This window comes from Uloborus diversus, chromosome 5, assembly GCF_026930045.1.
Source record: "Uloborus diversus isolate 005 chromosome 5, Udiv.v.3.1, whole genome shotgun sequence".
NCBI classification, from domain to species: domain Eukaryota; kingdom Metazoa; phylum Arthropoda; class Arachnida; order Araneae; family Uloboridae; genus Uloborus; species Uloborus diversus.
In genome coordinates, this window is record NC_072735.1 from 54,745,275 (window position 1) to 54,758,823 (window position 13,549).

General features: G+C 34.2%; 1 protein-coding gene across 1 annotated transcript in view; it reads right to left on the minus strand.

The window, feature by feature from the left end:
- The window catches only part of LOC129221995 (CDAN1-interacting nuclease 1-like), a 107,479-nt gene that overhangs the window by 35,088 nt on the left and 58,842 nt on the right, over window positions 1–13,549 (minus strand). The window contains exons 6-8 of the mRNA XM_054856407.1: window positions 3,366–3,451; window positions 2,995–3,044; window positions 1,497–1,564 (exon numbers count right to left, since the gene is read on the minus strand). Coding sequence (XP_054712382.1) covers window positions 1,497–1,564; window positions 2,995–3,044; window positions 3,366–3,451 — 204 coding nt within the window. The remainder of the gene's footprint in view (window positions 1–1,496; window positions 1,565–2,994; window positions 3,045–3,365; window positions 3,452–13,549) is intronic.

Here is a 13,549-nt window from a genome sequence, read left to right on the forward strand (position 1 = left end):
CTCAGATACAGGCCATCCCTAGCAATCCAATCTCGTTTACATTTACTCCACACATCAATAAACCTGATACTATGCTTAACGCAAATTTCCTTAAGTACCAGGTTAAGCACCTAGCCCGTTGGTTTAACCAACTCCTATGCAGTCCATACCTGGGAAGCAAACCAACTACTTGGACATTTGCCGAACAGTTGGTCGCTTTGTCCAACAGGGAATCCCATTCCTTTGTAAACTCATCATTGTTACTATGGTCTACATCGTTAGTTCCCACCCACAAAGTAACTACATCCTCTTTATTAAATACTTTCAGCAACCCTATTTACATCTCTCACCCGAGCCTCTGACAAAGAACATCTAGCCACCTTACGTCTAACTCTGCCTATTGAGTTTCCCACCTCACGCACCATTGAATCTCCCAAAATTATACCCTTTGTTTCCCAGTCAGTCGCCTCAGCAATCTTTCCCCTTTACCTCTGGAATATTCCCACTATCTAACACACAGCTAATGCCCACCTCCTTTTTAATAACTTCCTCCCTTACCTCTGGAATATTCCCACTATCTAACACACAGCTAATGCCCACCTCCTTTTTTACTAACTTCCCCCTTTCCCTCTGGAGTGTTTATCCCATCTACATGCCTACAGCCTAATGCTAACTCACCCTCCAAAGTAAGCATCCTAACTCTGATTTACAAATACAAATATATTTCTATATATTTATTATTCTACATATTTCTGAGAGTTCAAGACAGTTAGTGCAAATGAAATCCTTCTCAGACTCATCCTTCCCCTTAAACAAGCAGAACATCTGTCATAGGTCACAAGAAATCCACTTGTCCCCTTTACCACTTTTAACCTCCTTCATTATGCATATAACTCCCATTCTAGCTCAAAATGGTACACTTAAAAAGTCAATACAAAAATACAAAATTGAAGAAATAATGCTAATTATTAGAATTAGAAAGAATTGGAAGTAAAAGGTACAAATATTACTAAATAATAAGACAAGCAGTAAATTAAAATAAACAAGTTACACACTTCACAGAGCATTCAGGCTTAACAACAAGAAATCAGCACAATTTAGGCTTAGCTACAAAGAATAGAAAAACACTTTAGTTTCCAGTTATAAAAAATTTATAAAAATTCATGGACAAAAAAAAATTACTTACTAAACTAAAAGAAACAATTAAAAACTAGGAGTCTCTAAAGAAATTTGGAATTGTATGTAGACATAGCACATACTTCATGGAGCACATATCAAAAAAGAAAATGTGGCTACATATTACTTATTTTATTTTTAACATATTTCTATAGCAAAGAAAGAATTTTAGATGGTGCAGAGAGAAGCATAGGTGCATGATGCAAGCTTTTGAGATGAAAACAAAGTTATATGTAAACATAATTCTTCTTGTTCTCAACTTTTCTCATCTTTTTTGGTTTCTTTTTTTACTATTAAAGAGCAACAAGAATGTTTTATTTTAGTTAATGAATAAATCTTACCAGAATAGGAAAGACCAAGCTCAGTTAATTGATTTTGAAGCTTAGTTTCGAACTCTTCACCCACAGAACTGGAAGAGAAAAAACAAGTTAATCAAAAATTTTATTCCTCCATTCTACTAGCATATACAATGAATAGAACATAGGAAAACTTCAACTTAATGCCTCCCACATTTAAGGTTTTCCAGCATTTAAAGTTTTTTTTACATTGATTCCAATTTTCTTCAATGCTGTTGGTGTTATTTCTTCCCATATTAGTATGTTTATCAACTAACTGTGGTACTGCTTTTATCCTAACAATGGCAACTTGATTTTAGTCATTCTTCTGCGACAAATTACATATTATATTTATTTTGAAACCAGAAATATGAGCAAAACTATTTTTTATAACTAAATGCAAAACCATTTGACCCACTAAACAATTCATGGATGGGGGGGGGGGACTGTCTCAGAAGTATCGGATTTCATATCCTCTGCTCGAGAAATGTAACACAAAACTGCATCTCTCATTGTTATGGATGGTAAATATGGATTGCCATTAACATTGTATGGAGGTTCTGATCAAGACATTAATACATTGAATATTGAAGATTTTTTGAATGTTAATTTCTAAGATTCATGGATTGTGTGATACAAATTTTATTACCATAGCAATTCTAGAAATATCAGACAGCCAATGTGAATACCCGGAAGTCAAATTCTGAATTGCATTTATGTTTGATACAAATACAAATGTGACGACCAGCGACAGGCTAGCTCAGCTAGGCTGATCCTAGTCAATTTATGATGATCAATAATTGACTAGGAATGATTGACATTCATGACCCCAATGAAGATCAATAGCCCTCTTAAAGCTACCCACTCCCTTGCTCATTACCATCTCTTCCGGTAAGCTGTTCTAAGTGCCCACAACCCTACTAAAGTAGTAGTTTTTCCTAATTTAAGAAAAACTACTACTGATGAAGACTTATACAGATGAAACTTTTTTACTGAAGAAAACCTTGAAGATCTTATCATTTGCATATCACAGCATCTTCTTTCTGTCATGTAAATTTCAAGTGCATAGCATATCCCCTTCTTTGTGGCTAGAACTTGGCCTTGATGGTTTGTCTTGGTGACTCTTTAATTGCCAGTAAGGTATATAAAGAAAGAAAAGGGATGAGGAAGATGGTGTTTTTTATGGAAGTAATTGCACACTTCTACCCTAACATGTCAAAAGTGTTCTTTAGCAAAACACCACTATGAATTTACATACTGCTCATCAATAAATCCCTTTTGAACCTGAACTAAGGTCATTACAAAGTGGAGTAAATCCATCGAGCAAGTGAGGTATCATATAAAATTCCCAACTTTCTTCATGAGCAACATGAGAGAATTTTTGATTAAAAAAAAATAATAATAAATAACCACAATGTCAGGAATTGTATATGATATTATTCCTTTAAAAAACAAACAAAGAAAGTAGCTTTTAAGAATGAACATGAACAAAATACCATCTTACTTTTTAACAACATCTGAAACACAGCCATAGGTCTCATCTGATAGAATACACTAAAATTACAAATGATAAAGTTAAGAACAAATGTATATAAAATATCTAATACTGTAAAATAAGGCTCTTATAAAAGGTACATGAATTTAATAGACATATAAACTGCACACAATAAACTAATCCATTGATCCAAAAAAAAAAAGATCTATAAAGCTCTCTTTTTTTTTGGCATTGAAAAAAGCGTTCCTTGCAACTATTTGACGTTGTTATTTCTTATTTTACTTCATGCACAAAGATATTTATTCAACTTAGTGATCAATGTATTTAAATATACTACATTTTACCACATAAAGATTCAATGATACAAATATTGTACTTACTAAACGTGTTTCTACTGCTAAATCAGGATCATCAATGAGCGTTGAATTCTTCAACATTTCAGATATGTCAAATTTTGAAGCTGTTTCTGAAATTATTCATTGCTAATATAAATAAAATATATTACAAGAACATAAGCAAGTGTCAAAATTTATAAAATTACATTTGAAAAATGGATGAAAAAAAATCAATAGTAAGTAAATTAAGAGTTAAAAACTAAGCCTACAGCTGTTTTGAGTTTAACAGAAGGAGCCTTGTCATCACTGCATAAAATGAGAGGTTCACAATAAGATGAGCACAAGATTATTGTGAACCTCCAAAGATAAGGTTCCAACAAATGATAAACCTTAAAAACAATTGAACAAATTGAAATGACTTAGGATTGTAAATAAAGATAAGTTTTATGCAATTTGTAATAAAACGAATACTAACTAGCTGATGTGTGCACCCTATGACTTCCTTTTACGCCAATTTTATGATTTTTAATCAACACTTTTCAAAAAACATCAACATCATAACCCTACTTGATTGAGGTGCATCACTCCCATTAAGGAATCAAAAAACAACTCAAATATTAACTAGTTTGTCGTGAACTGATGCAAAAAAGAATTTTACAGAGATTATGTTTCCCAATATTGGCAAGTTTAACACGATACAATGGATAACTCTCTAAATATCGCCAGTAGTGCCCAACTGAAACTAAACTTGAAAAAAAAAAAAAATTCGCCAAATTTGTTGAAAATTTGCAACAAGTTACACTTGTTATCATTAAGTTACTGACAACACTTGCCGACCAAAAGCTTGGTGATACATCACCAAATTATAACATCATTTGAGTTTTCATATAAATTTACATTGATTTTCCCCCAAAAAGGTGTAAAAGACTCCTCTAAAATGCGAACAAAGAGGGACAAGCACAACTAGACTCAACTAAGGGAGTCTACATATCAAACTGAATACCCAAGATGCAAAAAAGAGTTTTACAGAGATTATGTTTCCCAATATCGACAATTTTAAGGTGTAAAAGACTCCCCTAAGAACATCCGATTGCAACCAAAAGGAGACAAGCACAACTAGACGCAACTAGGAGTCTACCTACCAAATTGCATACCCAAGATGCAAAAAAGAGTTTTACAGAGATTTTGTTTTATTGACAATTTTAACATGATTCAATAAATAACTCTCTAAACATTGCCAGTAGCGCCAAATTGAAACCAAATTTGTAAAATAATTTTTTTTGCCAAATTTGTTAAAAACTTTCGATATATCGCCAAGTTGCCGACAACACTTAGCGACCAAAAGCTTGGCGATATATATAGTCAAATCCCAACTTACGCGGAGGATGCGTTCCAAGACTCCTTGCGTAAGTCGAAATTTCACCGTTGTGGAAAAGGGTATGCGTAAATTTCTTTATAAATATACCTAATTATTTTAGACACTTATTAACACCTCCTCAAACTGTTTTAAACCATTCCTCAACCATACATTACCGTTTCCTTCATAAAGAACTGAATCTTTATTTGTATTTTTAAAAAAGCTGATTTAATCCACATAAAATACTGTTATGATGTACAAAAACAGTGATCAACGGGAAAGAGAGACATAAAATAAACCAGTATGGTGTGTACAGTATGTAGTAATAACAAACTGATGTACTATAACAATATTGTGGATAGATTCAGTAATGATTTTTGTAACTTAAAAAAAATGAAGATATTGATTATTTATGCTGCGTGATCAAATCGTAATGTTTCCATCTTGACAGCAACCCTCTTCCTGGTTTCTTCAATTCTCAATACAAGAGCAGCTTCCATTTTCAGTTTTTGCATTTTTCTTAGACTCCACTCGGCAAACTTTTACGGATTTCCTTTTCTTCACTTTTAATTGTACATATGGATGATTCACACACACCTAATTGTTGTGCTACTTTCGACATATTTTTTAGTTGTTCAAGCACATTGAGAACCTTTACCATTTCTTTAATTGTCAGAACCTTTCTCTTTTTCTTTCTGTCTTCAAACTTTAGATAGAATAGTGCTACTTTCAAACATGATTAATATAGTTCGAAAGAAAAATAAGTATGATTTCCCTTCCATACAATGTAATTTAACTGTAAAAAAATAAAAGCTATTGAGTTTTGATTTTGATTTTTTCCAATCCAGTCTAATTCCAAATGAAAACTAAATTGGTTTTTCTTTTTCTTTCCAACAGAAACCCCAAACCAAAACTGTGTAACGTTTCTAAAGCTGAACCAAAACCTAAACTGGAGTTTTAGTTTATTCATACGGCTGTGCTAAGCACAGTAGTAAAAGTAGTCATACCTGCACTTTTGAACAAAACTGAGTTATTATAACCAAGTTTTTCTCTATTTTGTATTTTACTTAATAAATAAAATATTTTAGGGTCAGGAACTTTTTTTTTTTTAATTCTGAAAAAAAAACAAAAAACATCTGAATCAAATATATTGAAGAGCCAAACTTTAAAACACAATATCTCAGGTTGAGCTCAACTGCAGGTTCCACTTTTGTGCTTAGCAGGGCAGTATACAGGGTGCGACAAAAAAAAAAAAAACTGGAAGAAAGAAACTCGCACAAAGATTGCATCATGGAATGGTAGTGAAGTAATTTTACTTTAATGAGTGTCTTATTTATTTTTGTTTCTCATATTACTAGAAAATAGTTTACAATATATCTTCTAATATACGAATATGTATTGTTTTTCAGTTTTCTTACAATTTTAAGCAAAAGACCTGCTATTTTAAAGCGGGTCAACCAAGTAGCACGACAGTTTGTTTGTTTGTCGTGCCGGGGCAAACAGCATTTGATGCGTTATGCCGCTTTAAGTGCATTGGAAATGATAGTTGATGTCCGAAAAATGTTTTTTTTTCTAAACTTATCTTGAAACTGTCTAGCAGGGCTTAACAATTCCCATAAATCCATCTAAGAAGTTCATGAAAAATTTTGAGTTGTTAAGGACCTGATCCAGGGCCAGATTTAAGGGAGGGCAGGGGGGCTACTGCCCCGAGGCCTCTACAACAAAGGGGCCCCCACAATAAAATTTTTACAAAGTATCCTAACTTTCACGGGTCAGCAAATTTTACGATTTTTCTCCCAGACATTTTTTTTTTTGTATATCTACAAAGAATGCTTGCACAAAAATAATATTATTATTGATATATCAGAAAGCTCTGATTGCAAGTATCCATTTACTATTAATTTTTTACTTGATCGAGCATTTCAGTGGCAATACATTTTTTTTTATTCATTTAATTTGTAATTCGTACCTCTCAGTTAAAGAGAAATAAAGTAAGTAAAAAAAAAATTCGAAAAAATGGTTAACTTTGCAAGTCATACTTACAACTTCTCCCTTCTTGAGCTCAAAAATTTTAAAATTATTTGACGAAATGACTTGAATGGAAAATTTTTAACAAAAATATCTATTGAACACGTCGATTTTCTCCCGCTTCTCCTTTTTTTGACAGTAATAACAAAGAATTCGGAATCAATCATTAAAAATCTGTTATGATTTTCTATTAGCAATAGATTGCATGGAGGCGCTCGTTTTTTTAACCAAAGAAATGATTTAGCCCTTGAAGCAGTGGAGTAGCTAAGGGAGGGTGGGGCGGAGGGGGTGGTCTGCCCCGGGCGGCACTTTTCTAGGGGCGGCAAATTGACCCTTTTGATGTGGAAGAACTAAATGTATTTTCTAAATAAGGAAATTATGATTTTAATCTATTACTGCAAGCAAAAAAATATCTTCTTAAAGCACTCAAAAGGACAAAATAACTTTTCTGGGACATAATTGACAATTTAAGTATTCCTGTAGTTTTCAATTATTCCAAGAAAGCGACACCACTAACGAAGAAAAGTGCGGCTCAAGTCATTTTAAACCAAATTTTCCCAGAAAAATATGCCTGTTTCAACACTCAAATTTATGATTGAAAGCTCGATAATAATAAGAAATTCTCTACCTGACTTGAGCCGCTCTTTTCTTTGTTTGCGGTGTCATTTTATTGGAATAATTGAAAACTAAAGGAATAATACTTAAATATTCCATTCTGACCCATTAAAGTTATTTTGCCTTTTTGAGTGCAATATGAGAAGTGCATAGTATTTTTTTAAAAAATCTGTTATTTAGACTGTAGAAGTTAACTTCAGGAAGACAAAAACAATGAACTTTTCCAATTTTTGTTATAAGAAAAAGCTAATACAGGATTTTAAGTGTTGAGTTTCTTCAAAGTCTGCTCGTGAGAAACAAAATTTCCCCCTTTTTTTACTTCAGGAAAATGGTGACAAGAGAAAGAAAAAAAAGAGGGGGGGGGGGAGTTGTTAAATGTTACATGAAACAATTTATTGCTCGTCACTCTTTACATGTTTCAGAGTTTGCTTTGATTTCCCACTCTTTACAAGAGTTCTCTTCTTCAAACGAAGTATAAGATATTTCCGTTTTCTCTCTTTTGCAAGTAGATAATCTATCATACAATTTTAGATCACATGTTAATCTATTCTTTATGAAAGGTAAGCAAATTTCATTTTTCAGCATTTGAGTTGGACCCTCAACTTATCCAAACATAGTCTAAAATGCGTTTTAAAGTATTCAGTTTCAAATATGTAATTCCGGTTGGGAACCTCTCCCACCCCGAATCTGTAGTCGAACAGTGCGAAAATGTTTTTAGGCGGGAGAGTGCTTTAATATCTTATCCCTTTTCCTGATATCACCAAATACGTTTAGAAATACATTTTTAGACCTTAATGTTGGAAAATTTCTGGGCCAAGCCCCTAGCCCTACTGTTTCCTCCAATGTAGCAAATACATCCAAAAAGCATATGTTTAGGCCTTCAATTCAGAGAACTTTCCCAAAGAAAACTCCCACCCTCTTTTCTAAAGTCTCAACTTCTCGCTAAAAAGTACATTTTTAGAGCTTCGATACTTCAATATCAATTTGTGAAAATAGCATTTGAATCCTGATTGTCCTAGATCTCCTAAAGTGATCAAATGTAGCCTAAAATACGTTTTTAGGACCTCAATTTTGGAATTTTTCCGAGAAAGATATCTTAGTCGCTCTCCCCCTCTCAACTTATGTCTCCTAAGATTAAAACTGCGTTTTTAAAATTTCTCTTCACCCTTTTCCTTACATCCCCAAAAATAGCCCAAAGTTTTCTTTCTTTGCGTGAGTCCAAGGGTTTGCTAACCCTTCCTTCTAACTAATAATCTAAAATGAAATTCAGCTTTAAGAATGATTTTTAGAGGGAAACCTCCCTCTGACCCCTCTTCCTCCTAACATTATTAAACAAAGCCCAAAGTCGAACGTTAATTACGTAAATTTTTCAGGAGAGAACCGCTTGGGGCTTCACAACATTTTTTAAGCCATAGGGAACCTCTCAAAGTCACCAAAGGCAACCTGGAATTAAGTTTTTGACACTTCGGTGCCGAAAAATTTCCAAAGAAAGAACCCGAACCTTCCCCTTTCTTCCAAACCACCAAAGATGCCCTTAAAATTGATTTCAATTTAAAAAAACATTTCAGTAAGAAACCTCGGCACCCTTCTTTCCCCTAACTCCTACAACTGCGTTAGAACACGTGTGAAATTGCGTTGCCGAAGATAGCCTAAAATTGCATATTTAGGAGCTTAAAATTTTTGCATTGAGTATCCGACCATTCTTGATTCCCTTGACTTCTTCTAAGTAGGCTAAGCTGCATTTTAAAATTTCGTGGAATTTCCTTTCGTTGCCTACGGATCCCCTAACATCAACAAAGAAACACTAAAAGAGACTGATTTTGAAAAAAAATCTGGAGCAATCCCACACACACAACCCATCCTTTCTAAAAACTTTACTAAAATTGCGGTTTTGACTTAAATTTAGCAATTTTCTCCAAGTGTGGGCCTTTATCTCCTCCCCCCGCTTTTTTCTTTTGAAAGTATATAGAGAATAATAAGGTCTTATTTTTCTTCAATTAAATTGCTAGTTTGAATTTAAACACATTTGAGAGTTTTGTGTATAAGCTATTTCACAACGAAAGGGCGGCAAACACTGTAGCTACGCCACTGCTTTTAAGTTGGTGAAACCCCTATAATATATCTCTTGAAATTTATTATATACTGAATGTATTAAGGTTACAAGAAATGAAAAGCAAAATTTTAGTGTCTTGCTGTTACAAAAATCAATTTCAAAAATACCGTTTACAAAACTTGCGATCATAAAAATAGTCAAATGTCGCACATGATTTAGTAAACAATACATCTGTGATTCTTAAATTCATTCATTCAGTTTTTTCTCACGCTTATATATTCCTTTGGTAATGGTTTTTAAACATTGCGTTTTTAAAATGACGTTGCATTGTAATAAATTCATTTTTCACAAATTGAAACGAAAATGTCTGTTCCAAAGTAGATAAAAAGAAGTCAAATCGTGTTCTTATTCAACACATTTGAACGAAAAGAAAAAGCGCCCTTGCAAGAAAGGCGTCTAGAGTCTAGACAAAGTGGATATCTCCGTAAAGTGGATAACCTTAAAAGTACATAACTTTTAAAATGAAATGTAAAGTTTTGACATAAATAAGAAACAGTAATTTTAAGTCTATAAATTATAATAATAATAATATAATAAAATAAATAGCAGTAACTTCAGGATGTATTTACTATTAACGTGCTGATTGAAAGTATCAGATATATACATATATATCAAAATATTCGGATATATATCAAAGTATTAGATATTTTCGAAAATATGATGATCTTTTTGAACCCTGGTTAGGGGCCTCCACTCCTTCGTTGCCCCGTGCCTCCACACTTCCAAATCCGGCCCTGACCTCATCCTTTGCAAATCCCAAACAAGTCAAGATGTGAGCAGGTGAGGCTTCACCAGCAGAACATCAGTGGCATTCCAGAAAGGTCTTGAGACCCCCACAAAACCTGAGGGCTCTCGTGTGTCCACTCAAAAATCTGCAGTAGGCGTTCTGGTGGGATCTACGTCCGAGTTTCACCCGGAGGTTTTGTAAAGTTAATTGTCAGGTCATCCAAAAGTGCGTTCAGTGAAATCCATTGGTTTCCATGAAAGAAGTTGTTTGTCAGATGGAAATTTGTGACCAATAAGTGCGACTAAGGGAAAAAATAGCTCAAACAGAAGTTGTACGAGCTTCAAAAAGTTCAGGCATTCGTATGACTCCAAAGATTCCAGAACGTTAGAGACGGGCCGTAAGTCCACGCAGAAAGAGATACCTTCCACTGACTTATCGTTCAACCAGCTCATAAACCCCAGAACAATAGAATTTGGTTTGCAGACACTCCAAGCACCTTAGAAAATGTTAAACATTGCTAAAATCTGAAGTCAGTCTTTGTGATGGAATCAGCTCAAGCAGCAAAAAATCTCTGCTTTTTTGCGGATGAGGGCCATAAATTAAACCAAAAAGTGTACCAGGACATTTTAGAAGCTGTTGTACTTCTGTGAACCCAAGAGCACTTCAGCACAGCAATGTAGACTGGACATTTCAATTTGACTCCACACCAGTTCATACGGAAAAAAGACAAGAGTGGTGCGAGGCGCATTGTTTTTGACATGATATCATCTTTAGAGTGGACGCTCTATTCGCAAGACCTCAATCTCATTACACTGTGTAGCCTGTTTTAGCGACAAAGGTCTACCCTGAACTACACATAAGATTGGACTCTCTACATCAATTGCTTTATAGAGAATAAGATTGATTAAAGGACTTCCTGCCATATTGATTGAAAATTTCAATAAGCAGTTGCACCTCTGTATTACTTTAAAAGGCGCCCAGTTTGAAACCAATTAATTTATTGATTGCTAAAGGTCTTCTCATATTATTTTTTGTGTTTTGTTAATTTATTTATTTTTAATAAAGTTACATGAAAAATTGCTTGTCTGTTTTTCTTTTCTTTTCTTTTTTTTCTGTACATTTAGTTTTCACAGTCAGCAGAAAAAAAGTTCTGTGATTAAAGTTATGCTTGTTTTGTTTTATGAAAAGAGAAAATAAATTCTTAACTAAAAATACTGATTTTTTGGCAAAAAGTATCAATTGTTTTTTGATCTATATGCAAATCAATATTACAACAATATCTTAGAACAACCTGCACTGTCAAAGTTAGACAGAATTTTAACATACAAAGAGGGAATGAGAGGAGGAAATTGCATCAGAATTTAAGTATGAAAAATTTCTAATCACTTTTTTCTGAAAATTTCAATTAAAACTTCTTGAGAAGTTGAAAAAATTCATTTTTTCTATTTTTCCCAAGCAAAAAAAAAACGTAATCGGAAAAAAAAACGTTTTTTTTTTCTGTTTTTCAGCGAAAATTTCCAGTTTTTTTCCGACAGTTTTCATTCCTAGTTAGGTCTAAAATTATTTACTGGGGAAAAAATCACGCCATAGCCATTTCGCCTAAGTCGAATCCTGTTGTAGTGAGAGTCGACTGTATATCACTAAATATTAACATCACTTGAGTTTGCATTTAAATTAACACTGATTTTCTCCTAAAAAGGTGTAAAAGACCCTTTTTGGAACATCCGAATGCAACCAAAAGGGGAGATGCACAACTAGACCCCACTAGAAGTCTACGTACTAAATTTCAACTTTCTACGACATACTGTTTTTGAGTTTTGCGAGATACATATGCACATACATATAGACGCTATGAGAAAACTTATGGTAATTCACTCGGGGATCATCAAAATAGACATTTCAGGCATCAATACATTCTTAGGTACATATGCACATGCAGTAGGGCCAAAAAAAAAAAAAAAACTTAACATTCATTTGGGGGTGAGCAAAATGGAAATTTAGGCCGATACATGAGTGAAAATTTTCCACTGAATACAATATTTCCTTTAACATGTAAAAGGAAGTAAAAACAGTTTAATAACTATGAGCACTAATTTCCAAACAAAGTGTTACATAACTGAAGTCTTAAGGATAAAGTCTTGATAATGAACAGTGCAGCAAGATAACAGTGTAAAGAAAATTTGATACTTTAATATTAATTTTATTTATTTGGAGAAAGAGTACCTTTAATTTTTGAGGCTCTTATTTTTTCCTAAAAGGAACCAGGTCTTCAAGAATGGCTATACCCTTGGGATCTAGGCTGAACAGGGCTCAACAGTAACCATGCAAAATTTTATCATTCAATATGAAATCCTATGACATTTTTTAAATATGCAATATTTCTGAAGATAAGTGTGATAATGCATATCACATTTTTTACCCATTTATATTTTTTCCATGTTTTCGGTCATTTTAATCGTTTTCTTCCCCCATTTTGTTGTTATTTTATTTTTTTGTGCATTCCACGTTTTCCCTGCGCTCCCCGTTAAATTTTGCGCACTTTATGATATCAAATATGTGACTTATTCACTTTTCCCATCGTTTAGCTTTTTGACAATTTTTCAAGCGTCAATCCGATTTTTTGCATCTTCTTGTCGGCCATTAAAATCGTGTAGCGTTCCCTTCCCTTCGTTGTTTGGGCGCCAAACGCACTCATTGGTTCCCGCGCATCGCCGCGTACCCGGATCTGATCGCTCATTTGCCGATTCATTTTTCCACCCCACTTCACTCTGCTTGCTGCTTCCAGTGCAACCGGACGTGCTTCTCGAGGCTCCGTTTTCTCTCTGATGATGGCGAAAGAGATGGAATTGTGCACGGCGTCCTGGGACGGCCGTTGCTCTCCGCGATATGATTAAGACCTCAAAATGAGGTGAAATTTTCGTATTTTATATTTGTGTTACGTAGTCATGATAATCAAGATCATTATACTTCGTCGCAGCGGAAGATGAGAGCATAGGAAATCCATCACCTGTGTGTGTGATGGCGTCCGATGGCGGCACGCAGAATGTACCTGAATCGTGCCCTTAAGTAACTACCCTTTTGATGATCAACATAGCATGTGGTGACGACATGGATCCGCAATTACCCCGAAATTACCCTAATTCATTTTTAATCGTCTGACGATCTCAACATTGTCACTATGGAGATTACCAGCCAGCGCCATTTTTTGTCTCAACGTACACTGGCCTGCAACTGACACCTTTGATCATGATCCATTCCTGAATTACACCCCACCATCTTCATAGTGAACTGTCCGTCCTCCGTCCATTTTAATTAGTTTATTTCACCACCATCCGAATGAACTCTCCGTTTCTTTGATCTTTAATGAACTTTGCAAACCCCAGCTCCAC